At 38.3% G+C, this 26445-nt stretch overlaps 2 protein-coding genes across 4 annotated transcripts in view; one reads left to right on the forward strand and one right to left on the reverse strand.

Moving 5' to 3' along the window:
* On the forward strand, window positions 1-8711 carry prg4b (proteoglycan 4b). The gene is made up of 14 exons (XM_051874360.1): window positions 1-272; window positions 534-650; window positions 740-862; window positions 1768-1809; window positions 2199-2252; window positions 2392-2547; window positions 4797-5729; window positions 5938-6012; window positions 6097-6105; window positions 6238-6374; window positions 6495-6648; window positions 6755-6856; window positions 7758-7883; window positions 8358-8711. The coding sequence occupies exons 1-14, from the start codon at window positions 209-211 to the stop codon at window positions 8474-8476; spliced, it is 2211 nt and encodes a 736-aa protein (XP_051730320.1). The 5' UTR covers window positions 1-208; the 3' UTR covers window positions 8477-8711.
* The window catches only part of tprb (translocated promoter region b, nuclear basket protein), a 20387-nt gene continuing 2558 nt past the window's right edge, over window positions 8617-26445 (reverse strand). Inside the window, exons 10-50 of one of the 3 annotated variants that reach the window (XM_051874358.1) lie at window positions 25779-25919; window positions 24945-25042; window positions 24647-24844; window positions 24430-24537; window positions 23842-24071; window positions 23598-23758; window positions 23299-23441; window positions 22965-23113; window positions 22707-22869; window positions 22485-22619; window positions 22254-22394; window positions 21999-22155; window positions 21697-21863; window positions 21373-21525; window positions 20436-20756; window positions 20164-20351; window positions 19559-19706; window positions 19287-19424; window positions 18790-18921; window positions 18558-18688; window positions 18257-18467; window positions 18035-18181; window positions 17342-17540; window positions 16930-17126; window positions 16782-16855; window positions 16481-16677; window positions 15762-16064; window positions 15537-15679; window positions 15364-15444; window positions 15054-15272; window positions 14839-14982; window positions 11141-11228; window positions 10825-10979; window positions 10599-10667; window positions 10406-10494; window positions 10224-10327; window positions 10022-10120; window positions 9443-9596; window positions 9170-9282; window positions 8993-9082; window positions 8617-8865 (exon numbers count right to left, since the gene is read on the reverse strand). In XM_051874358.1, coding sequence (XP_051730318.1) covers window positions 8822-8865; window positions 8993-9082; window positions 9170-9282; window positions 9443-9596; window positions 10022-10120; window positions 10224-10327; window positions 10406-10494; window positions 10599-10667; window positions 10825-10979; window positions 11141-11228; window positions 14839-14982; window positions 15054-15272; window positions 15364-15444; window positions 15537-15679; window positions 15762-16064; window positions 16481-16677; window positions 16782-16855; window positions 16930-17126; window positions 17342-17540; window positions 18035-18181; window positions 18257-18467; window positions 18558-18688; window positions 18790-18921; window positions 19287-19424; window positions 19559-19706; window positions 20164-20351; window positions 20436-20756; window positions 21373-21525; window positions 21697-21863; window positions 21999-22155; window positions 22254-22394; window positions 22485-22619; window positions 22707-22869; window positions 22965-23113; window positions 23299-23441; window positions 23598-23758; window positions 23842-24071; window positions 24430-24537; window positions 24647-24844; window positions 24945-25042; window positions 25779-25919 — 6122 coding nt within the window. In that variant the 3' untranslated portion in view covers window positions 8617-8821. Of the gene's footprint in view, window positions 8866-8992; window positions 9083-9169; window positions 9283-9442; window positions 9597-10021; window positions 10121-10223; window positions 10328-10405; window positions 10498-10598; window positions 10668-10824; window positions 10980-11140; window positions 11229-14114; window positions 14469-14838; window positions 14983-15053; window positions 15273-15363; window positions 15445-15536; window positions 15680-15761; window positions 16065-16480; window positions 16678-16781; window positions 16856-16929; window positions 17127-17341; window positions 17541-18034; window positions 18182-18256; window positions 18468-18557; window positions 18689-18789; window positions 18922-19286; window positions 19425-19558; window positions 19707-20163; window positions 20352-20435; window positions 20757-21372; window positions 21526-21696; window positions 21864-21998; window positions 22156-22253; window positions 22395-22484; window positions 22620-22706; window positions 22870-22964; window positions 23114-23298; window positions 23442-23597; window positions 23759-23841; window positions 24072-24429; window positions 24538-24646; window positions 24845-24944; window positions 25043-25778; window positions 25920-26445 lie in introns of those variants that run through there. The other 2 variants (XM_051874357.1, XM_051874359.1) reach the window with 2 other exon arrangements.

The following is a 26445-nucleotide window of genomic DNA, read 5'->3' on the forward strand; positions in this document are numbered from 1 at the left end:
ACAGGCGCACACAGTGAGGGGGATGTTAAAGTCTGTTTGTCTTTGTGAATCACCGCACCCTTGCAAACTAGACGATTACTAATTCAGCACGGACTGTATAATTGGACCGACAGGGGAACACCAACCCATTCTGCCTCTATATAAAAGTGAAGATCACTGCGGGTGAAAAAACAGAGGGTCTATTAGATGTCTCCAGCGAACAACTGAGATGGCCACATATCTGTCCTTACTGCTGCTCTTTGCTTGTGCCTCCACAAGCTCTTCAAATCCAAGTAAGTCAACAGAATCTATCTATCTATCTATCTATCTATCTATCTATCTATCTATCTATATCTATATATCTATCTATCTTATTCTATAAATATAACAGTGAGCTGTTTTCCTCTCAGGGTAGTGGTGCAGTGATTTCTGTTGACACTGTAAATAATTAACTCATCTCTCGTTGTGTTTGTTTTTGTGTCTAAATGTATATACATGTTGCTCAACATATTGAATTCTTAGTCAAAATTTTCTTTAAAACAAATTCTGTCCAGATAGCTGCAAGGGTCGTTGTGGAGAAGGGTACTACAGGGGAAGTTTCTGCCAGTGTGACTATGAGTGTCTGGGCCTGAATGAGTGCTGTACAGACTTTCAAAACTTGTGTACTTCAAGTAAGGTTTATATGAACTTCATCAGTATTGGTGTATCTTTTGGTGTGAATGTCATAAACAGATTGCATTGCTATTATTTCTGATCACAGAGAACTCATGCAAAGGACGCTGCGGGGAGCCTTTTAATAGAGGCAATCCATGTCACTGTGATATAGACTGTGTCCCATACAGTCAGTGCTGCCCTGATTATGAGAGCATGTGCTTGATGGAAGGTAAGAAATTAAACTAGATGGAGAATTTGGATGTGGTAGCTATAGCAACTGCAGCATATTTGAATCAAATTATACCTAAATAAAAAATTAATTGATAATGCTCCCAACATGAAAATAAACTATCTAATATTACAACAGATTATGTTTGGAAAGATTTTTTTTAAAGAAGTCTCTTATGCTCACCACTCTGCATTTTTTTGATCAAAAATACAGTAAATATTGTGAAATATTATTACACTTTAAAATAACTTTTCTATTTTAATATATTTAATATATAAAATGTAATTTATTCCTTTGATGGCAAAGCTGAATTTTCAGCATCATTACTCCAGTCTTCAGTGTCACATGATCCGTCAGAAATCATTCTAATTTGCTGATTTGGTGCTCAAGAAACATTTCTTCTAATTTTTAATGTTGAATACAGTTTTTCTGCTTATGATTTTTGTGGAAACTGTGATACGTTTTTTTCAGGATTCTTTTATGAATAGAAAGTTAAAAAGAACAGCATTTATTTGCAACCGTAATCTTTTGTAACAAAGTAAAACTGTCACGTTTGATCATTTAATGCATATTGGCAAAATTAAAGTATTAAAAAAAAAAAAAAAATCTTACGGACCCCAAACCGTTTATCCATCCGTTTGCATGTGTCTAATCTTGCCCTAATTTTAAGCTTATATCTCTGTGACTGTCACAGATACTGCCTTAAAGCCAAGAAACACTGGCACCGCAGCTCAAAGGACTACTAACTTATGCCTAAACATAAAGAATAAAAAATCTACAGGTATAATTACTGCAGCTTTGTCACAAATAACCAAATCAAAGTGTACTGATCTTTTGCTTCATGTTGCTGTTGATCTTGATAACAGTTCTTTTAAAGTATAGTTGTGACATCTTTTTTTTGGTAGAATCCTCCAATGAAGAGATGACCAATGAGGAAGGGGCTGGAGGTGAGCCTTTCTCTTTGTCTTTCCCTTATCTCCTTTTTTCCTGTAGAGCACTTGTTGAACTATGTTACTTTAACATTTGTCCTGATGAAACAATGAAGTATGAAGTAAAATTCACTTTTTTTGTTTCTCCTGTGTGAATGATTACACAAAGATGAATATTTGGAAAGTCAATTCACATGAACAATGAGTAATAAAAAATATATAACTGCATTATTGGAAGCTTGATCAGTTATGACAATTGAAAAAGCAGATGACTTTATATCTTGTTTATACTTAAGATAATTGCTTGTTTGGCAAGATACCTCAGTTTCAGTCGATATTGTATTTGCAACCTGAGGCAAAATCGTTGTACTCCGATGAATTGACATTGTCTTCTTATGCTGAGGCAGAAGAGTTAATGATCCCTGAGGATGAAAGCGAGTCCACACCTTCTGAAACCTCTGGTGAGCATTAATAATCACACGTTTTATGTAAAATATACAAAAAAACAAAAACAGCAGCACTTACTGACAAAGATATGTTCATAATTACAAAATTAATTGAACATTTAACTTTTATTTTCTCAAACTGATGTCCCAACAGAGATCATTTCATCTTACGCAGATACAGATATAGAAGTGAAAGTTGGGGAAAACAGCACTTCCTACTCAGAGAATGAGGAGACCACTCAGGAACCAAACAGCAGCATCTTGGCTTCATCCCTGCTCCCATCCAGCCCGTCTCTCACCCAGACAGCAGGTGCTTGCCACATCAGCAAAATTCAAAGCAAATATTTGATGTCTTTTGTGGTTTACTGTGTTACACAGGGTTTGACAAAACAGTTCTGATATTGCAGTTTTCCTGTGCATGATGTAGACCATAGCCATTCTACAACCCGAATTCCGTAATTGTGGGAACGTTTTTTAAATTTGAATAAAATGAAAACTAAAAGACTTTCAGATCACATGAGCCAATATTTTATTCACAATAGAACATAGATAACATAACAAATGTTTAAACGGAGAAATTTTACACTTTTGTCCACTAAATGAGCTCATTTCAAATTTGATGCCTGCTACAGGTCTCAAAATAGTTGGCATGGGGGCAACAAATGGCTAAAAAAGAAAGAAATTTTGAAAAGATTCAGCTGGGAGAACATCTAGCAACTAATTAAGTTAATTGATATCAGGTCTGTAACATGATTAGCTATAAAAGGGATGTCATAGAGAGGCAGAGTCTCTCAGAAGTAAAGATGGGCAGAGCTGTGAAAGAGTGCGTAAAAAGATTGTGGAATACTTTAAAAACAATGCTCCTCAACGTTAAATTGCAAAGGCTTTGTAAATCTCATCTACAGTACATAACATCATCAAAAGATTCAGAGAAACTGGAGAAATCTGTGTGCGTAAGGGACAAGGCCGAAGAACTTTATTGGATGTCCGTGGTCTTCGGGCCCTCAGACGACACTGCATCACTCATCGACATGATTGTGTCAATGACATTACTAAATGGGCTCAGGAATACTTCCAGAAATTACTGTCGGTAAACACAATCCGCCATGCCATCTGCAGATGCCAACTAAAGCTCTATCATGCAAAAAGGAAGCCATATGTGAACATGGTCCAGAAGCACCGTCGTGTCCTGTGGGCCAAGGCTCATTTAAAATGGACTGTTTCAAAGTGAAGTGGTGTTCTATGTCAGGCAAGTCCAAATGTTCTCTGGGCTGAAGAGGAGGGAGACCTTCCAGCATGTTATCAGCATTCAGTTCAAAATCCAGCATCTCTGATATGGGGGTGCATAAGTGCATACGGTATGGGCAGCTTGCATGTTTTGGAAGGCACTATGAATGCTGAAAGTTATATAAAGGTTTTAGAGCAACATATGCTCCCCTCCAGATGACATCTATTTCAGGGAAGGCCTTGTGTATTTCAGCAGGACAATGCAAAACCACATACTGCAGTTATTACAACAGCATGGCTTTGTCGTAGAAGATTCTGGGAGCTAAATTGGCCTACCTGCAGTCCAGATCTTTCTCCTATAGAGAAAAATATGTCAAAGACGACCATGAACTCTTCAGCAGCTGGAAACCCATATCAGGCAAGAATGGGACCAAATTTCAACACCAAAACTCCAGAAACTCATAACCTCGATGCCCAGACGTCTTCACACTGTTTTAAAAAGAAGAGGAGATGCTACACCATGGTAAACATGACCCTGTCCCAACTATTTTGAGACCTGTAGCAGGCATCAAATTTGAAATAAGCTCATTTTGTGCATAAAATTGTAAAACTTCTCAGTTTAAACATTTGTTATGTTATCTATGTTCTATTGTGAATAAAATATTGGCTCATGTGATTTGAAAGTCTTAGTTTTCATCTTATTCAAATTTTAAAAACGTCCCAACATTTCCGGAATTCGGGTTGTACCATAACTGTAATTGATGGATATCAGATGTTAAATATCCAAAGTTCGTCGGAGTTGTAGAAACTTCGTGGTGTGTCTGATTAAAACACTGGAAAAAACACCGGACCTTTGCAGTCAGGATGCTTAAGTCTTGAATATTTCAAATAACCCAAAGCACATGGAGGCACAGATTCACATGATGTAAATGGACAGATAGGATGAACAGGATGGTCTTTAGTCACTATAAACCATACAAGAAGATAAATCAGGCTAATACAAACAATTCATCAATAAACATTAAACAATATATACTCAATCCAAGATAGTTATTAAACCCAATTATTCAAATAAACAAAATCAAACCATACAATTGACAAAAACAAACTTACTTAACGCATCCTAGGGAAGAGACTCAAAGGACATGGTTGGGTGTCCATTCAAACACCCACACCTCACCAATGCAAAAGGAAAAAAAGGAAGGAAATGAGGTCTATTTGTAGACCTTGACCAAGGGGTTGTGGGAAATGTAGTACAAATAAAAATAAAGAAAAACAAAAAAGGAAAACAGATGGGTCAATTTACAACAGTAATTGTTTTGTCTTCTCCAGATGCAAGCAGCATGCTCTCTGCTGATGAGGACCCTATAGAGTATACTACTCAACAGCCATCTGAGGAAATGACAACTTCCAGCACACCACAGCCACAAGAGAATGCAAGCACAGCACCAACAGAAAGTCCTACAAGCACAGCAACAACAGAAGGTCAAGCAAGCACAGCACCAACAGAAGGTCCTAAAAGCATTGCACCAACAGAAAGTCCTACAAGCACAGCATCAACAGAAGGTCCATCAAGCACAGCACCAACACAAGGTCCTACAAGCACAACACCAAAAGAAAGTCCTACAAGAACAACATCAACAAAAGATCCTACAAGCACAGCACCAACAGAAGATCCTACAAGTACAGCACCAACAAAAGATCCTACAAGCACAGCACCAACAGAAGATCCTACAAGTACAGCACCAACAAAAGATCCTACAAGCACAGCACCAACAGAAGATCCTACAAGTACAGCACCAACAAAAGATCCTACAAGCACAGCACCAACAGAAGATCCTATAAGCACAGCACCAACAGAAAGTCCTACAAGCACTGCACCAACAGAAGGTCATACAAGCACTGCACCAACAGAAGGTCATACAAGCACTGCACCAACAGAAGGTCATACAAGCTCTGCACCAGCAGAAGGTCCTACAAGTGTCACTGAAATGACTACAATGGCACAGGGTGAAGATCCAAAGGAATCATCATCTCTCAAGGATTCTAGAGCTACCTCAGTCCCAAAGACACCGTCCACTCCTGCTCCAGTGAAACCAATAAAAAAAACCACTCAGCCTAGTACAGACAAGAACGACAAATCAGAACCAAAGGAATCTCCTATTGATCCTAGTGGCTTTGATCCAATCAGACCAGTAAAACAAACTCTTAAACCAAGCTCAGACAAGAATGGCAAAACAGATAGTATTAAAGATTATCAAGCTGGTAAGATCTTTCATGCTTCATATTCATTGTGGCAAATTTTGTTTCCATTAAGAGCCTTCACGGTTTCCATCTGAACATTGCTGACACTCAGATGCTATCATGAATATTTAAAATTCCAGTTATGAAGTTTTTAAAAAGAATGTTTTGCATCATTTTGATTATTAATTTGTTCTGTTTCTTAAATAATTCTATTTTTTTCCCTTTCCAGATGATTATGACACTAACCTCTGCAGTGGGCGTCCAGTCAGTGGTATGACTACACTGAGAAATGGTACCATTGTAGGTGTTCAGAGGTCAGTACCACATAGTACAGAACACTTGCTTTATAGTAACAACTAATTTGGTTCAATGCATTTATCTTTTCCAGTTTTAAAAGGTAGCACAGAGTAGAATTTGGAAAAACACATTTCATTCCTTTATAATTATATGGAAAGTTCCAGAGTGTAGGGAACTGTGAACCAAATGTTAAGTGTGAAAGAATGTGTTGCTTTCTTTTTGTTTTCTATAGGACATTATTTTTGGACACTGGACAAATACAGAAATCCTGATCCTCCTCAGTTAATTACAAGGGTGTGGGGAATCCCATCTCCTATCGACACCGTTTACACCCGCTGCAACTGCCAGGGCAAAACCTACTTCTTTAAGGTTCATACATAGTCATTAGGACAAAACACTTCATTTCTCCAGGTTTAGAATCACAGACAATTGGTGTCAAATTAAATGCTGGAAAACAACTGATGTATCTTGTTTGCACATATTTGATAGGGAAAGGACTACTGGAGGTTTGAGAATGGTGTGATGGATCCTGGCTTTCCCAAACCTGTCAGCCAGGGCTTCGGACAGATCGGTCATATCACAGCTGCTTTATCTATACCCGAGTACAGAAGCAGAAAAGAGTCTGTAATCTTCTTCAGAAGAGGTAAGAATCAGAAGAAAATATTTACATGTACATGCTGTAAGCACACTATGGCTGCTTGTTTTTATTAGGCGTGTGTCAGTGTTGATTTTCAAATCGATTTCTGCAGGTGGGATGGCTCAAAAGTACACATACCAGGTTACTCCAACATGTGGAAAAAAGCCCAAAATTCCTGTGTTCACAGTGAGGATGAGAACCAGACGACAAGCCGGTAAAGAATTACAAGTTTGATTACAAAATACGCTAACACTTTACAATAAGGTTCATTAGTTAAACATTAGTTAATGTATTAACTAACATGAACTAACCATGAGCAATACATTTGTTACTGTATTTACTAATCTTCGTTAATGTTAATGAAAATACAGTTGTTGTTTGTTCATGTTAGTTCACAGTGCATTAACTAATGTTAACAAGATTTTAGTAATGTATTAGTAAATTTTGAAATTAACATTAACAAAGATTAATAAATGCTGTATAAGTGCAGTTCATTAGTAGTTCATGTTAACTAATGAACCTTATTGTAAAGTGTTACCCAAAATACTATTTTAATCCATACAGCATCACAACAATGTTTAAAAGATTAATCACATTTAAATAACAGAATAATAATATATTAGACATAAAGGAAGGGGGAAAGGTTTGTGTGTATAGAAGCATTTGTGCAGTTTGTGAAAAGTGAAAATACCATATACACTACTTCCTGGAACAGAAGTTTCACCAATATAACCTCAAAAGGACATTTTGTTCCAGGTGTGGCCTAATGGACCTGATTATTGACCTTAAAAAGTTAGAGTAAAACAGACCTCTTTTAAATATTATTATTTAGGAGTTTTTGGTAACACTTTAGTATAGGGAAACATATAAACTATTAACTACGACTTTTCCCTTAATAAACTCCTAATGTATTGCTTATTAATAGTTAGTAAGGTAGTTAAGTTCAGGTATTGGGCAGGATTAAGAATGTAGAATAAGGTCATGCAGAATAAGGCACTAATATGTGCTTAAGTACTAATAAATGGTCAATATTCTAGTAATATGCATGCTAATAAGCAACTAGTTAAAAGACACTAAAATAAAGTGTTACCAAGTTTTTTTTTTCTTTTTTCCAGCTACAGCTCTGGGGCAAATTATCAATATCTCAAAGCACTGGAGAGGATTTCCAACCATGGTGACCTCAGCAGTGTCCGTACCCTCAAGGGTGAAAGAGGGATACAAGTACTATGTGTTCTCTCAAAGTGAGTGTTACATCATTCATTAAAAGTAGTGAAAAGCTGGGACTGGACTCTGTTCCAGCACTGTTTCAAGTCAAAGCGTTTATGATTGATCGAATTTGGCAAGTAATACAATTGCAAGACTCACTATAATAGTTGCTTGTCTAGCTAAATTTTTAATTGAAAGCCTGGCTCATGTATCGCTCAACCAGTGTTATTTTAGTGTTTATATGCTATTATAGTATTTTCTTTATATTTTGAATTTTAGTTTTTTTTTTTTTTTCTTCTATGTAGCTTTATTTCATTTTTAGTCATTTTAGTACTTCAACTTAAAACTTATTTCATTTAATTACCAAGGAAACATTTCTAATTTTTTCCACACGTTTTTCATATTTCTACTTCAGCTTCATTTCAGTTACCGAAAATGATTTAATAGTTTAATTAAAAACGACACTGCTCCCAGTGTTTATTACATATTTTTGTTCTTGTCTTTTACAGAAAAGTATTACAGCATAAAAATGGAAAGAGAAAAACCAGTGGTCTTGAAATCTGCTGCAGGTCCAAGGGAAAACTCTGCAAGCAGCTTCTTCAAATGCCAGGAAACTCAGAAAAACTGAGTCATTCATCTCTTTACCTCATATATATATACAGTGAATTTAGATTTCTAGTGATGCCCTTGTCTTATGTGCCATGGAAAAACAGCCTTTGGCAGTAATATGCTGCATCGTCAGTGACAGAATTAAGGACAAACTAAGAATTTCCTTCAAAACAATTTTATTGTACGGATGTAAAATCATTAAAATAACAATGATGGATTGCTCAAAGCATTAAACTAACAAACAACAATTATAATACATTGACTGAATCTTTGAAGCAGAACAAAGGTATGGCTGATTCTTTTGGAACTATGAGTTCAGAATGTGTTGCTCCAGAACTAGAATGATGACTGTTGGGAGTTTGCTTCACCTGGCAAAACGGCCCCTCACACCCAGGACACCTGGTCCACCTACAACAAGAAAGTAGTCAAATCCACATGATCATGTCGAATCTTACTGTGTTAATGCATCCATCTGGGTTAAATAAAAGAATCATTGGCCACAGTTGGAGAAACTAAAAATGGTCCATATTCTTACCCCTCTTTACAAAGCTCCTAGAACCACGACCACTAGTCCATTGTCTGCCAGACCCCGTTCTAGCTTTAGGAGGCTGAGAGCTGCTCGTGTCTGAAAGAGAAAAGAGACGCACAGTTTGTGAAACCGCAATGAGATATTTGAGGTGGTTTGAATAATTTTAAGTTTGCTTGCGTGTACCTGCAGAACTAGATGAAGGTTCTTGGCTTGTGGAAGGCAGACTGGCCTCATCTGATGTCTGGGCTGGTTCCTCTGCCTCAGTCTGTGACACAGCCTCAAGTGAAGCTTCAGCACTGCAGAAATATTTATCAGACAAAACTACCTTAAAATACACATATACTACACCTACTACTCCATTATGGAGTTCATGATCTCCCAAACTCCTTATATGGCACAAGAATGAAAGGAAGTTGTCAATGTGTTGTGTGGGTAGATTTAAGGGCTCACACTCACCTGTCTCCTCCGTCCATGAACAAGTCATCTCTCTCCTCCACCCCACTGGGGCCTGCAGGAGCGCTGAGGCCTGGTGTGGAGGTGCTCACCATGGGTACAGACTGAGAAGCATGCTCATTTGCTTCAGATGGCACAGTCTCTGATAAAATTGTCACTGAATAATTAAAAAAAAAAAAAAAACAATTATAAAAAGGTACAGCAATGATGTAAAAAGAAAGAATACTGAAATTATTTTGAAATGGCTTGTGTCATCCCTCTGTGTGTCAACAATTTGAGGGGTACTGAAATCTCAGTAAATGAAAGTAAAACAAAAGTAGCCATTGCATAATCCTGCACTTAAGTTTTTTTGAAATAGGGAATTTCCAAGAGATCTTAAATTTAGATTCTCATTCTGTATGAAATCTCTCACACACACACACACACACACACACACACACACACACACACACACACACACACCCACCCAATTTTGAACAATAATTACAATTAAACATGAGTTGTCAATGAAACCATATGACAGAGTCACAATGCTGCAAATATTAGAAGAAAACAAAAAAGGATGGGTGATTTTGTACATACCAGGAGCAGCGATCTGTAGTGGGGTTGTGGGCACACTTCGGCCCCCCGACTCCTCCTCATGAGCTCCAAGGTAAACAGAACTATCATACATGCCTAAACCTGCAAAACACAGAAGACAAAAACAAATTAACCAATATCTGACAGAAAGAGCAGTTAAGTAATAGTCCTTTAAGACTCAATAACGTAAGGTAAAGCATGCAACCTTGTGAGGGCAGCTGGCCAAGGTCTGAGTGAGAGGAGCTGGTCTGTGGAAGGTCATCTGAAGGACCGAATCGGAATCGTGATACACCTGCGATCTGTGGAGAACTTTGTACAACAACAGAGAAGAAATCAGTCATGTGGCAAGAAACAAGCACAGCGAAGTGTAAAAACTAGGAAACGCACTGGATTGCTTCAGCAAATCCATCCGAGCGTGGAGGAATGAGTGTAGGGGTACTGGGAACCATCCTGTCATCGTCCTCAAAGAAATGCTGCTGCTGGGAAACAGGAAAATGATGACACTGGGATTGAATGGCAAAGCATTCAAGCTCAGGTGCAAACAGCACACAATCAAACCAAGTACTAAAAGGCGACTCACTGCACTACTGGCCATTCCAGGGGTAAGCTGAAGGCCTCGTCCCACTGACTGCCGACGAACTGGGAGACGCTGCAGACACATGCAAGTTATTAATTTTTTTTTTTTTTTTTTTTTTTTTTTTTTTTTCCCCCTCAACGCACACACCAGGCAATGCCTAACAACAGCAAACCATGAAAAAGAATTCCTCAGGCTATGCCACACAAAACACAGAGACCTATACACACACCTGGACTTGAGCAGGAGGTCCCAAGTCCTGAGCAGGTGGGGCCAAGATGTTTAGTCGAGGTGGCAGAGGATGCTGAGGTCTCCTGGGTGATTGTGGAGGTCGAGGGGCAGAGCTGGTGACGGGTGCATCAAACACATCCAGTGTGCTCGTTTCAACTGAGACAAAGCAAAAAATTGCAAAAGAAGGCAATTTACAACACCAGCAACTGACTTTTTGAAGCTTGAAAGCCTTAATCCCATTAATTGTAATAGCATGGAAAATCAACAGTTGCTTCCATGCATCCTTTCAGACAGATGGTTAGGTCACGCTGACTTACAGCTCTGAGAATCTGCCATGCGTTGGGTGGAGTCTGTCGCTCCAAGACTTTCCTCTGTCTCAGTGCCTGGATCTGTGGGATCAGGGACCTTGGAAAGGATGGTCCGGAAGCAGAAATAGCAGGAAGAATATTTCTAGTTAATTTCCTGAGTATTACATTTTGATTCATACATACACAGAGAACGTTTGTCCCAAGCTATGTTTAGCAGAATGGGTTTTAACTTTGTTTTCATGATCATTAAAAAAAAAAATGAGGGAAGGGTACATAATCAAACTGAGCCTGCTGCGCCAGTTATACACGAATACATTGCATAATGGCAAGTTGTGGTTAAAAATGGCATAAGCTACCTTTTCCACTGCATGGTACAGCTCATTTTTTTCGGGGGGGTTTTCCACTGTGTACAGTACCTAGTACCTGGTTGAGGGTCCAAGCAAACCATACTGATACTAAAATGTGACGTGTAAACACTGCAGATCACTGATTGGTCAGAGAGAATCATTATTACCAGCATCAGATTTGCAACACGATACACCAAACCCGCTAGATTTAAATAGTCAGCAACAGCCACCGCATCATCATTTGTTCGCAGTTTTTTGACTTGAAACTTGAAAAAAGAAATGGCTGTATCGTCAGTAGACGAGGTGGCAGCGCAACTTTAAAGATCAGTCTATAATCCCACCCACTTTGAAGCGGTACTAAACTACAGTAGAAAAGCAAACCGAGCCAAAGTAAAGTGAGCCGAGCAGTCATGCCAAGCAGAGTCGCACCACACAGTGGAAAAGCACCATTATACAGACCTCTCTGATGTTAAGTCCAAATGTAGGTTTTTATGTTGCACAAAAACCAATTGTGTGTACTAGGGTTGGGCAAAGGGAAGAGGAATTTAATGAACGTCAATTCATAGGGATTTACATGAAGGAATTTAATTAGTCCAACAAGTTTTGCAACAAAAAACATGCATGGATAATTTTACACTAATTATGCCCATTTTTCAACTGATAAGTAGAATGTTTTTAATGTTTCTAATTAATTTAGAGATATACACTGCCATTCAAAAGTTTGGGGTAACTTTTTTTTTTTTTTTTTTTAAAGAAAATAGCACTTTTATTCAGCAAGGATGCATTCAATTGATCAAGCATGACAGTAAAGACATTTATAATGTAACAAAAGATTTCTATTTCAAATAAATGCTGTTTCCACAAAAATATTAAGCAAAAAAATTAAAACATCAATTCAGCATATTATAATGATTTCTGAAGAATCATGTGACACTGAAGACTGGGGTAATGCCAAAATAAATGCAAATAAATAAATGTCAAATAAATGCAGCCTTGGTGAGCATAAGAGACTTTTCAAAAATATGAAAAAATCTTTTGAAAGGTAAATTTAAAAACTAATAACAAATTTGATTATTAATGTCTAATGTTTGTCAGAATTTTGTACATTTTAGGGACGCTCATAATTAACTGGTTAAACGACAGTAAGAATTTTGACCGATTAATACTAATCGGTTAAATGGTTTAAAAAGTAATTTAAGTCATATTTCAAGATATTTTGAAAACATTTGCTGCATGGTAAAAAAAAATATATATATATATATATTCTAAACATAAAATTTAGTTTGAGGGAGAGAGAGAGGAAAAAAAAAAAAAAAAAACCAAGTTGCATTTTATTATTACATTCAGAAATAATATATAGGCCTACCGGTAAAAAGCTAAATGTTTACAAACAAACACTATAAACAGGGTTCCTACACATTTTCCATTTCAAAATTCCATACTTTTCCAGACTCAAATTTCCAAACCTCTCTGTAGATTTTTTTTTAGACCTTATTTAACAAATGGTTCATATACCGTTATTTTCAGCATTATGTTTGGTATATAGTACAGTCACCTTTAAATATTTTTAATTTCTCTTTTTTCTCCATTGGTTCTCTCAAAGTGATAACAGGTGATTACATAAGGAGAAGAAACCTAAAACATTTTATATCCGGCATATATTCATCTCTGACACATCAGTGTGATACTGATCACCAAACAGCAAAGTACAGCCTGATTTAGATAACCGTTTGCTCCTTTATCTGTTGCTGGTTTGAGTGACACACACAATCATTTAGTGAAGTTCAAAAAAGCTTGCTTACGGTAAAGACGAACAATTTTGCGTAATGAAAATAAGTTCCTTAAATTCATTCGTGTTCGACAATCACAAAACGATCACTAAACTTTTGCAATGACTCTGCTTGCATGATACATTTATTTTTTTCAGAAATTCTTAATTTTATATTTTAGAAAACTGAATAGGGGCAATAGTCTGGAAACAAATATTTTTCATACTTATCCAGACCTAGAAATTACTCAAATCAAACTCCATACTTTTACAAACTGAGTAGGAACCCTGTATAAACAAAGCTATAGGCTATTTTAGTTCCCCTCACTCTACAACAAATCCTTTAAATTTAACGGTATTCAGAACAGAACAAGAATGAAAAATAAAAGTAGCTATATAAACATCAAGCCAAAACGAATTAATTTAAAAGTGAAACCTCACATAGCCTTCCTCTCTCATTTAGCACAAATCCAAACTTTTCCATATTCGTAACATATTTGGATGCTAAACTATTATTTATCATGGCTTTGTACTTCATTCGCGTTCCAATACCTACGTAAAACATTATCCTTCACATACGCAAAAAAGTGCTTGGCATAACACCATAATGAGGCAGTGCTCACGATGAACGTCACAGATTCTACTACAGACTATTTAAATTGAGCAGTGTAACTTTTTATGTTTGGTTGACTGCATATTATTTTGCTAATGAACAGGTTGTGATGTCAAATTAGCAATGCTAGAACTGATATGTTGTGTGTGAGCGTGAGGCGTCTGCGCGATCACTTGAAATGTTTCCTTATAACAGCAGAAACAACTTAAAATACTCCATTTATGGTCATACAGATAAGAGTAAGACATCATTGGAAACTGTAAAGGGTTTACTTTTATTTGTGTACACTCACAATATAAACAACATTGTGCTTTTGTAAAATAAAGAAAACAAACAGGATGCTGCCATCTCGGTTTTCTTTCCGTGAACTTGTTTTTGGAGCGCATCACAAAAATGAACAAACTCTGCATATACTACTTGTCGCAGTTTTTTCTTTCGTTTTGTTAATCTGGTAATTATTTAAGTGATATGTTGTGTATTTATTCCTTTTTTATATATGATTTTATTCTGTTTTTCTCCATTCACAGAAGCGCTGCAGGTGCGTGATGTGATGATGAATCCTCATGTTCTGTTGTTTATGCTGCTATTTGCACATGTAAAACTAAACCCCTGGAAAACAAATTTTGTTATTTTTTAATGGGTCACAGACACTTATCCATTCTAAATTAATTGAATTCTAATTAAGCAATCTTGCCGGTTAATGTTTAATGATCAGTTAACGAGCCTCGGTTGTCATCCCTAGTACGTTTCTATGCATCATAAATACAACATATGCTATATGGGTAATTCAGACTGAAAAATACAATGTACTAATAAAACTACACTTACAGTAGTGTCTTTGAATTTCATTTGATTTTCATTACACTTTTTAAAGTTTGAAGTTGAATTACAATTCTGCATCCTATTTGCTACCTCAATTTAAATTCAGGAATTGGCATTCTCAACTGAATTCTGATTGGTGCACATCTCTGCTTTGTACCTCTGTGTCGTCTCCCTCGTAGGCCTCATTGCCGTCTCTGCTGCCGCTCCCTTCGTTGCTCTCCTCTCCCTCTTCCCCAATCCCTCCATCCTCCTCATCATCGTCATCTTCCTCATCCTCTTCCTCATCTTCCTCCTCATAATCCTAAGGTAGGTAAAAACAGTTCATATAACAATCAAACATCACTGAATTTCAGCTTCGGTGTGACTACAAACCTGCTCTTCTTCCTCCTCCTCTTCCTCCTCCTCGGATTCATCTTCGTGGTCTCCCTCACTATCTGTGTCACTAACAATGACTATAACATGGTGATCGGGCTCATCTGGGCTTCGATGGGTGTCAGAGGAATGAGGCAGAAGTCGATCTCCAGGCACAGACTGAGATGGTCCTGGTTCCTCATCCATCATCATCTCCATAGTAGTGTATCTCTCCAACTCCTTCACACATGCATATGAAACACCAATTTCTGTTAGTTTCACACTTCTACTCTGTCTGAATACAAACAGGAAGTTCTACACACATTCCTACCTGTCCAGCGTCAGGAGCCTCCTGGTTGTCACCTGGTACAACACTCTCAGCCTCAGTGCTGTCCTCAGCCAACATCTCTTCCTGCAGTGAATATTTTAAGTTGTTTTATGTTGCACAGTCTTGAATTTATATTATGGCACCTTGTATAAATATACTTTAGTTATGAACCTCACCTCCAGCCCCACCCTATGAATGCGGACCCTCTTGCAAATGGGAGTGTCAATGGGCTCATCCTGGGACTGTGTATCAGCAGACATGCTCTCTTGTTCCTCTTCACGGGGGCGTTTGCTCAAGGCATTACTAGGAGACGCGGTCACTACAGGAGGAGGACACATTAGAGCTCAAGTTCCATGACAAAAGTGTTGAGCTAATCTGGTTGAGTTTATAATTGACACTACCTGCACTGGCACTGCTTGTGCTAGTGGTGGCACTCCACAGCCCTGTGGATGTGGAAAGAGGCCTGTCTATTTGTGAGGTTGGGAGCATTACAGCAGCTGGAGGTTCCTGATTGGATGGTTCAGCAGGGGGTTGTGTTTGTTGTTGAGTGGGCTGGATGAATGCAGTGGCTTGGCTCTGCTGTTGAACGTTCAGCAGAGGTTGAGCCAGGTTGGTCTGAACATTAGGGCTGGTGGACCGCACTGAACCACTGGCACTGCCATAGACAGTCACATGCTCAAGTGGACCTTCAGATGACTGCATGGCTGCAAGGTCAAGGGGGAAAATAAACTCATTTGTACATCAGTGTTGTTAACTAAACCTATTAAAAGTCGTTTTAGTTCATATAAATACAGAAATAAAATAGAAATATTAAATGAAAAAATAATATTACTAAAACTAACAAATAAAAATAAAAGAACAAACTGTTATTTTAGTATCATTGATATACTATTATAGTTTGTTAATATTTCAAATCTTTTTTTTATATTTTCTGTTTTTAATTTTAGTTAATTTAAGAAATTGTTGCACATGTGTCATTTTTATTTTTTATTATTTCTATATAGTTTTTATTTCATTTTAGTTTTCAAACTGTTTTGGCAACTAGCTAAAATAAAACTTTTTATATTTATAAAGTTTTCGTAAACAATAACAACCCTGGTCAAAACAGTTCAACACTTACGCTCTTGGCTCTCCACCTGCGTGGTGGGCATGACTGTGGCAGTGGGTGTAGGAGTGGGCACTGGGGCAGGAGTGATCATGGGTTTGATGCTGGCCCTTGGGGTGGATTTGTTTCCTGGGATGGCTGGAGGCTTGCTGGGGGTTGCCGCCAGTGGTGTGGGCTTTATGTTAGCAGTTGGAGGCTCTGAAGTGCTTGCACTATAAAAGGGACAATGTAAAGAGGCTTGACTAGAGCCATTTTTGACAGTAGCTATGAATTAAATGTCCAGGTGGATGTGTAGTGCCCCTTAAAAATACTGTACCTTCCTCTTTCTGCCACTGGTGTGGACTTGAGAGAGATCTGCCGCTGTTCTGTTGTCCTTTGAGGTTCCTGGGTCTGCAGACAGAAGAAAAACTATATAAACACTTTAACATGTAAACTTGTTCAGCTATAGGTTTGCAAGGTGTTACCTTGCTGGAGCCCTGTTCCGCTGGTTCGTCTCTCTGTTCTCCATGTCTCTCCTGCTGCTCACGGAGGTCTCGCAGCTCCCTTTCTTGTCTGCTCAGACGCCCCTCGTACTGAGACTTTAGTGCGCTCACTCGTACTTCTAATTCCTCTTTTTGTTGCTTCAACTCCTCATTTTCTTTCTGAAGCTGATTCTTCACAACTGGAAGTAGAGGACAAAGTATATATATAAAAAAAAATAAAAAATAAAAAAAAATAAATAAATATATATATATATATATAATAAAAATATATTAATAAATATATATATATATTATATTTATTAATAATAATAATAATAATAATAATAATAATAATACAGTGTCTAACTGGAACAAAAAGAAAATAAATTACTTTTAAACCAGGGTCAGTTCTTACCAGTAAGCTGGCTGATCTTCTGCTTGGCCATTACTATGGCCTTCTTGGTCCTCTCCTCTTTTTCAGTCAGTTGCTGTTTGAGTCGCTCCTCCTGAGATGATTTCTCTTGAAGTTCCTGTCTGAGACGCGTTAGCTCCCCCTGAAGGCGAGAGGCCTGCTCCTGCGCACCACGTGCCTCTGCTTCCCGCTCGCCTACAGTCTGTAAAGGGCAACAGAAATCTCACACTATGAGCATCATATTTTCAAAAAGGTACCTAATCATTTCAGTCTGATCTTAAAAGTTTGTGCAGTACGTTTCAGCGCAGATTGTTTTGTGATCCTATCACAAGGTAATGAAGGTTTTGCAAAGAGACTGATGATGGACATGGGAGCCACACTACATTTCACATGACAGATAAACCACAAAACAGAGAGGGGGGTCAGAGAAAGGGTGGAAAATGGTAATAAATATGAATCACTAAAATAAAAACTAAATAAAATTAAATATTTAAATAAATCATATAAAACCGGTGTGTCAACAGAGATGGGGTAAGAGAAAGGGTGGAAATAATATATGTATAATATATATAAATAACAAAAATAAATACATATTTAAGTTTATTTATTAAAACATTTTATATTTAAGGATAATAGACCTCAGGGAAAAGGAAATTGAAATTGTCATAAACCTTTTAAACTAGGAGGTGCACTTACTCTATTCAGATTCTCCAGATGGCCTTCCAGTTCTCTTGTCCTGTTCTCTGATTGGTTGAGAGACTCTTTTAGGCTCTGAAGTTCTTGAGCTGATGCCTGCTGTGCCTCCTGATCCTGGGCTGGTGCAGATGCAGCAGCGGCTACCGACTGCACAAAACCAATTAAATCAGATCTCCACCCCAAACACATATTTGCACTTTTAAGTCATAAACCCTGTTTCACCTTGTCATATTCAACCTTGAGTTCCTCATACTGGGTTTTATATCGTCGACCAATCTTTTTAACTTGTGTGATGGTTTTCATTTTCTCCTGGATGTCCAAATTTTTGACATCTTGGTCTTTCTTCAGGTTATCCCTCTCCACCATCACCTTCCCCAGGTTCTCCCTTAAGTTCTGAACCTGAGACTGCAACATAGTCAAAGTGCCACTGCTCCTGCAAAGAGCAAGAAAATGTGACAGGCATAAAACACAGTAAGACACAAGTATAAAAAGTCATTTTTAACCTGTGAAACTTTGCTCTAACCTGGAAGCCTCAGCTTTGAGCCGGCTAGTCTCCTCAACAAGCTGCTGGATGCGTTTGAGATGTGCTTCCCTCTCAGAGTGCAGGCGCTTGTACTCCTCTGGGTCAGTGTCCTTCTGCTGGCTCACCAGGTGCTAAACACCACAAAGTATATAAAATCAGGATCCTGTCATTTTCACCAATGACAAATGCATAATTTTTGAAGGAAATACCTCAAGATACACAAAATTCTGACCTGAGTGCGAGCTTTCCAGCGTTTGATGTCTTCTTCCAGAAGCTTCTTCTCTGCCTGTAGCATTCCACTCTTCTCACTGAGCTCTGCATTGGACTCCTGCATAGGCAAGATGTCCGACTCCAGTTTCCGCACCTGTGAACCAAAACATAATTGATATTAATTGCATTTTGCTGGTCATGTTTTTTGTGATCAACTTTATTAAATTTTAAAATGTACACACAAATTTAGTTATAGGTAAAGTAAAGTAACATACATGCATAATTATGCATAATAAAACTACACTTAATACATACAATATACATTCCCTTTCCTTTCAATAAATCAAAAAAAAAAAAAAAATGTGAAGATGGTTTAAAAAGTGCATAAATTTTTTTTTTTTTTTTTTGATTAATTGATGAGGGTCCAGGTAAGAACGAATCATGCATTACGGTCTTTTTAGCAGCAGGTACATTTGCAAATATAATTGTTGGTTATGCGTTTTAATAAGGGTGCCTTGCCTTGGCTTGAGTATCCTGCAACTCCTGCTCCAGTTTCTCTTTCTCCTCCCTCAGCATCTTATTGGTCTCCATTAGCACATTCATGGTCTCTGTCTTCTTCATCAGCTCATCATGCTGGGACAGAGTCTTTGCAGTCACCTTTAGACAAATAAACACAGGCTGAGTACCATGCACAGGCAACAAGAAAGAATGGGATCTGGTAACTAAGGCAATTAACTAATATAATTGATCAGGAATATAAAATAGAATGAATCTTGGTTCTCTATGCCAACCTGCATCCTCTCTCTCTCTGCACTTAGACTCTCCTGAACATCCTTCAGCTCTCTCTCCAGATGCTCCACTCTCAGCCTGTGCCTCAGACTCTCCCCCTGGACCACCTCAAACCGAGACTCAGCGATCTCCTTCTCCCGTCGCACAAACCTGAAAACCAATGGAGGAAAAGACTGCCATGAATGAGGAAGCAAGAGAAATAATCACATTTTCTCCTCATTTCTGCTTTACTCCATCTAATCTATTTTTTACATTTCCTCTCCTTTAACACATTTTATCTGCATAATCAACCCTCTCTAAGGACACATTGGTAAAAAAAAAAAAAAAAAAAAAATTACCATTGGCTAGAAATTTTAATTTTATTTTCCAGACTTTTGGAATAGATATTTCTCATTTTAAATGCAGTAAAAATTTATCTTTTCTAAACTTATTTTTAGCCTCTAACTTGATCACTGGTTAGTAAAATGTAATAAATTTACTAGCCAATGGCTAATGACAGACATTTAACTGCCTGGGGCAAAATTTGGTTGCATTTATGAGTGATTTACTCGCATTGAAGTGGGTTGACAATTAAATTCCTAACATTTTGAATAGGGCAGACATTCACCTGAGTATCTCCAGGAGCTGCTCCTGAGACTTGCCCTCCTCAGTCAGAGAGATGTTGAGCGGACTCTCATTAGCTGCTCGCTGCATCTGACTGGCCATCTGTCCACTCAGAGTCTGCATCTGCTCATGGAGGAGTGTGTTCTGCCTCTGCAGATCTTCACAGCGAGACTCTAACTTACACTGCTCCTCCTGATGACATGGAGAGAGAAACAAAAATGACTGTGAAAATGCTATTAATACTTCTGTAACAGCCTTTTTTTGCCATTCCTTTACCTTGAGAATCTTCTCTTGCTCTTCCCAGGAGACACGAGACTCCAGCAGCTGTGCGCTCATGCTCTGAACTTTCTCCTCCAGCTGCTGTTTGAGAAGAGCTGCCTGCAGAGCCTGAGCTTTAGCAGCCTGCAATGCTTCCACATCGGCCGCATGCAGCAACATCTCCCTCTCATATTTATCCTGCGCCTCAGCTGCCATCTTAGCCTGCTGCTCACTGTCCAGGATGGCCTGTTGCTCCTGTGCAGCAGCAACAGAAGCTCTCTCCAAGGCACTCTGGTGTTCTGCCTGCAGGCTGCTCAGAGATTTCCTCAGCTCGCTCAGCTGGGATAAAGGATTAAGACACAAGTCAAATTCAGCCTCTAAAAACACAACATTGCTCACTTAGAACATTGTAAATGAACACTAAACGCAATACATAAACACCCAATCATCAACTTGACCCACCCAGGAAAATGACACTGAACTACATCAGGGGTTTTCAATATTTTAGATGCCACAAAAACCCAAATATGATCATCCTCATGCAAAGGACTGCCACCCTAAAATTTAAAAGACAGCTATATTTAATGTATACAGATCCAATTTCCCAAATTATACTGAAAATGGAATATTATAAAAATGTATAAAATGTTTTTTTTTCTTCCCTACTCACTATAGTACTGCTAGATATATTAAGCTAATCTGTTTTATTATTTAAATCAAATTGTTATTTCTTTCAATAATTTTATTAATTTATTTAGTGTAATCTTATTTTATTTATTTATTTGACATTTTTACACTGTTTTTGACCAGCCTAACTTTTCTATGGACCCCCTAGCACTTCCTTGAAGCCCCCCCAGACTGCAGTTTGAAAACACATGAACTGTATATAATATGGCATCTTTAAATCAGAAAGGTCAAGGATCTAGTGAGCATAGTTGAAATTGGAATTCATTACCTCTTCTTCCACAGCAGCAACAGCTTTGCTTTTCTCTTCCTGCAAGCTCTGCTTCTCCTTGTCCATTTCTAGAAGTTTCTGCTCCAGCTGTTTATACTGCTCCTGAGCAGATTCCATCTGGGTTTCCACAGATGAACGCACCTGCTCGGTTACCTAAAAGGGGAAAGCCAAAAAGGACAAATCTACAAAATAATCAAACATAAAAATATCAAAGTTAACCCCATTACTTTATTAAAATGTCCCATGGCCAGTTTCATATTGTCTTTATTATTATGGGAGGTGTGTTAGAGTAGAGCACAGTGATTTTTATCATTCCCCACCCACCTGTTTCTCTTTATCTAGGGACTCCTCCAGGCTAAGGCTCATGGCTTTGTACTGCTCCATACTGGCAGAAGTGTTCTTCAGTCGCTCGGCCAGCTCTTCTACCTTGTTCTCAGCCTGCTTCAGCTGGGCACGCAGAGCCTCCATGTCCCCCTCACTGCCCTGCAGGCCTGGAGACGGAAAAAACAACTTTAGAAGGAGTTTTTTTTTTTTTTTTTTTTTTTTTTTTTTAAGTACACTAAGCAAAAATAAAATGTGAAGTGCTCTGATACCATGTTGGCTTAATCATGAGCACAGTCTCTTACCCGTATGTACCGTGTGGGACACCAGCCGGCTCTCCCCGCTACTGATCTGCAGCCTCAGGTTGTTAAGCTCAAGTTGAGCAGCACTAAGCTGTTCTCTTGTCCTGTGGTGCTGGGCTGTTTGTGTTTCAAGCTGCTTCTTAGCATCCATCAGCTGCATCTGTAATGCAGAGGAATGTCAAAGAGATGCAAATGAGCCAAGTTACCAATCAGGACGAAATAAGAGAGAAGAGAGAGCAAAAGAACGGTGTCCCTCACGTCTTGATTGCGTGTCAGCAGGTGCTTCTGTTCCACCTCATTCTCGAGTCTCTTCTGGAGCTGAGCAATCTCTCGCTCCTGCTTCTCAATCTGAGCAGTCAGCCGTTGTCTGGTCTCAGTCTCTGAGCGCTCTAAAGTTGCCTGCAAAAATCATCGACAAGTTCTCAAAACATCCTTTGTGAGACTGAGTCTGTACCATAGTTTGAGATGATTCTAAAAAGCACTTGTCACCTGTATTGATTTGAGGTTGGTCAGCAGCATGTTCTGGCCGAGCTGTTGGGCCTGGAAGATCTCTTTCTCCTGGGTCAGTCTGATCTCCACCATTTTCAGCATGTCTCTCTCTTTACGCAGGTTCTCTGCTTCAGACTGAAATAGAGACATAGATGATTAATTCAATTTAGACTGGGCTAACAGTCATCAGAGAAACCTGTGCTTGAGTGTACAACAACACACCTCAACAATGGTGAGTTTCTCGGCTGTTGCTCGCCGATCCTGCGTGAGGGTGTGTATGGTCTGTTCGTTCTGCTGAATTGCTGCAGCCTGTTTCTGAGTCTTCTCATTCAGAGAGGCAATCTCCTTACGGTAGCCCTCCACATTATCCTGGAGCATCTCATACCTGACACACACACCACAAAGACAAATCAAGGATTCTACATTTGGGGAAAACAACAACAAAAAACACAAGGACCAAAAGACTGTATGACTGGATACCGTTTGGAGGTGAACTCCAGCTGTGTGGAAATCTTGGTGTTTTCAGAGCGGAGTTCAGTCACTTGATCTTGTAGTTTCTCACTTTGCTCAATCAGAGCCTTTTCGGACTCAGTTTTTTCCTTCTTATAGGTCACAAAGATTTCCTGAAGCTGATCAAACACATAAAACATTTGATTAAACTTTAATATTGGGTTCAATTTATACTCTAAGTATTAACACTTTTATATAGCAAGATGCATTAAATTGATAAAGTGAGAAAGACATTAATAATGTTACAAAAAAGATTGTTTCAAATAAATGCTGTTCTTTTGAACTTTATATTCAAATTATCTACCTGCTTCAGTGCAGCCTTGGCCTCTACTGACTCAGTAGATTCTATCGCCGAGGCAACCAGTCCTGTAGGGGTGCCTGCAGTAGGTGTGACAGCTGGAGAACGGCGGGGAGTGGAGGTCAGCATAAGTTCCTCAGAACCAGCACCTGTCACAGTAAAAGTTCAATCAATCATTGTGAAACTTTCACAAAAAGGCATCTTGCACAATCTCAAATATTCATAATAATTGCAATGATTACACTGATGATATAAAATTAGGCAACATTGTGTAGCAACATGTCAATAAACTAAAAAATAGTTACCCTGTGGGAAGGATACTCCAGTGGCCTGAGTCAGAAGCATGCGGAACATGTCCCTCTGTCGTGCCACAGTGTCAACCTTCTGCAGGTCCTGAGCTCTCTTTTCCTTCAGCTGCTCCAATTCACGCTGAAGATCCTCGAGATATTTCTCCACCTCACTGCGTCTGAACACACACACTCAGCATTATGCTTTCTCCGTCGATATTTAATCTGATATTAGGTTGACAGATCCACACAAAACACTTACTTCATGGTGTCTACCTCCAACTCATCCTTCTCCTTTGCCTCACTGAGGTCTCTGAGAGCCACTAGGAGACGCTGGTTCTGCTGCTGCAGTTCTTCAACGCTGCGGAAGGTGACCAGGTGCTGAGAAATCACCTCTGAAGTGCTGCTCACGTCCGCCGAACACACATCATCCTCCTCACGCATCACATGGTTACCACGTGCTTCCTCCAGCTCAATGAGGAGAACCCGCACCTAAGATGATGATGTGAAAGCAACAGGATTATAAATTTAGTAAAACTTTACAATAAGGTCTCATTTATTAACATTAGTTAATGCATTTACAAACTAAAAATGAACAATATATTTTGACAACATTAACTATTGTTAATATTAGTTAATTTTCCTGTTCACGTTAGTTCACAGTACATTAAATGTAAACATACAAATTACAATTTTAATGTATTAGTAAATGTTGAAATTAACATGAACTAAATTTCATAAATGCTGTAGACGAATAGTTCATTGTTAGTTCACGTTAACTAAGGTTAGCAAATAAAACCTTTGATCTCCCATAAGGGACTGATGTCTGAGCTGTGCCATTAGACCTTACCTGTTGAGCCATGTCAGCCAGCTGCACCTCAAACCTCTGGTTATCTCTCTCCAACACAGATGCACGTTTGTTGCCTTCATCTGCTTCTTTCTGCAAGCGGTGGACCTCCTGAAAAACCAAGAACAGTCATAGATTTGATTTTGTAAGTGCAAAGCAATCATCAGGCAGCATGTATTGGCAGTGTGATATGTAGTAACTCTGACTCCTCCGTCCTTACCGTGACAGCTTGCTCTAGTTTAGCAGAGAGACTGGAAACAGACTTTTGCATGCGCTCGTACTCCTCTCTCTGTCTCTTCAGGATGGGTGCCTTTGCCTCCATCTCCTGCACAATGTCATCCAGATACTTGTGCAGTCGTTTGTTTTCTAGTTTCTCCCGTTGTAGTTGTTCTTGAGTCTCTACATATGCTGTATATATCTACATAAAAATAGGACAATGTATATTAACATTTAAAAAAGTTAACTTCTATACATGAACTATGCATTGGCATCACAAATATCAGAATGTAGGTCAGTACCTCTGTGAGTTTCATGCCTGGTTTGATGATTTTGGCAACTGCAGCTGCAGTGGGGGACATCGTTGTCACATGCTCCTCTGTAAGAATTGAAGTAGTTCCTGGAATGGTGAGAAGCAGGCATGTGATCAAGGAAAACCTGATTTCTGAAAACTTACTTTCTTTGCTTTCAAACATTAAACCAGAGCTTTTATTTTGGGGGAAATCTGCAGGGAGACCTTAACAGATTTATAATCGATTCTCATTACGCATTTGGGAAGATGGTTGGCGCATGATGCGTTCTCAAAGGCACATTGTAAGTGACTCAAACACACAGCACTTGCAGAGTAGCATTTACTGTGAATCGAAACTAAAAATGAACAGTGCTGAAAATGACAGAGTTTGCTCTGAAACATGCAGTTTCAGACTATATAAATATATAATTAATACATTACAACCACTGAAATTTGATGATCGCACAAAGCCATATCACATTCTCACAACCATGCATTGTCAAAATTCATAAAAAAAATTTAAAAAAAAGTTACCAGGCAACTGGCAAGTAACACTGATTCAACGTCTATTATTACTTGCTTTGAACCCCGGCTAACATGCTAATAGTGTCCCGCAGATGGCGCTGCAAGTTCATGCACACTGTCAGAAGCAATTTAGTAATTGTAGTTTAGTAATTGTTTAAGGCCATTTCACAATCATCATACTGTAACAGCCCATCCTTTTTCTCGGATTTACGCAATTCATGTGGGTCATTCTTTTCAGGTCGAAAAATATGGAAATCCGTATAACTATGGAAAAATCACATCCCTGTAGAAGGTAAGGAAATACAATGATGATGCTAACCTCTGTGTTTGGTGTCAGACAACAGCTCATTTGCATTTTCCAGCTCTTTCTCCTGGCTGCTTATTTTCTCTTTCAGTTCAGCGATTTCCTTATCCTTACAATCCTCCAGCTCTGCCATCTTCACTTCCAGAGCTTTGTGTGCTATTCAGAGTAGACAGGACATTGTAATGGGCATATGAAGACAAGCATAAAGACTAACATTTCCCATAAAAAAAAAATAAAATAAAATATATATATATACACACACATATACACACACACTTCTATACAAAAGTTTGGGGTCAATAGGATTTTTTTTTTTAATGTTTTAAAAGAAGTCCCTTATGCATTTATTTGACCAAAATGCAATAAAATCAATAATGTTGTGAAATATTATTGCAATACTAAATGTTTTCTATTTTAATATACATAATTTATTCTTGAAAAACCTGATTTTTTAGTAGCCATTATTCCAGTCTTTAGTGTCACAAGATCCTTCAGAAATCATTATAATTGGCTGCTCTGATTTGGTGCTCAAGAAACATTTCTCACTATTATCAATGTTGAAAACAATAGTGAAGTGCTGCTTAATATTTTTGTGGAAACTGATTGATGTTTAAAAAAAAAAAAAAAAAAAAAAAAAAAAAAAAAAAAAATCAATTTAATGCATCCTTGGTGAACAAAAGTA

The sequence above is a fragment of the Ctenopharyngodon idella genome, chromosome 20 (genome assembly GCF_019924925.1).
Source record: "Ctenopharyngodon idella isolate HZGC_01 chromosome 20, HZGC01, whole genome shotgun sequence".
Taxonomy (NCBI): Eukaryota; Metazoa; Chordata; class Actinopteri; order Cypriniformes; family Xenocyprididae; genus Ctenopharyngodon; species Ctenopharyngodon idella.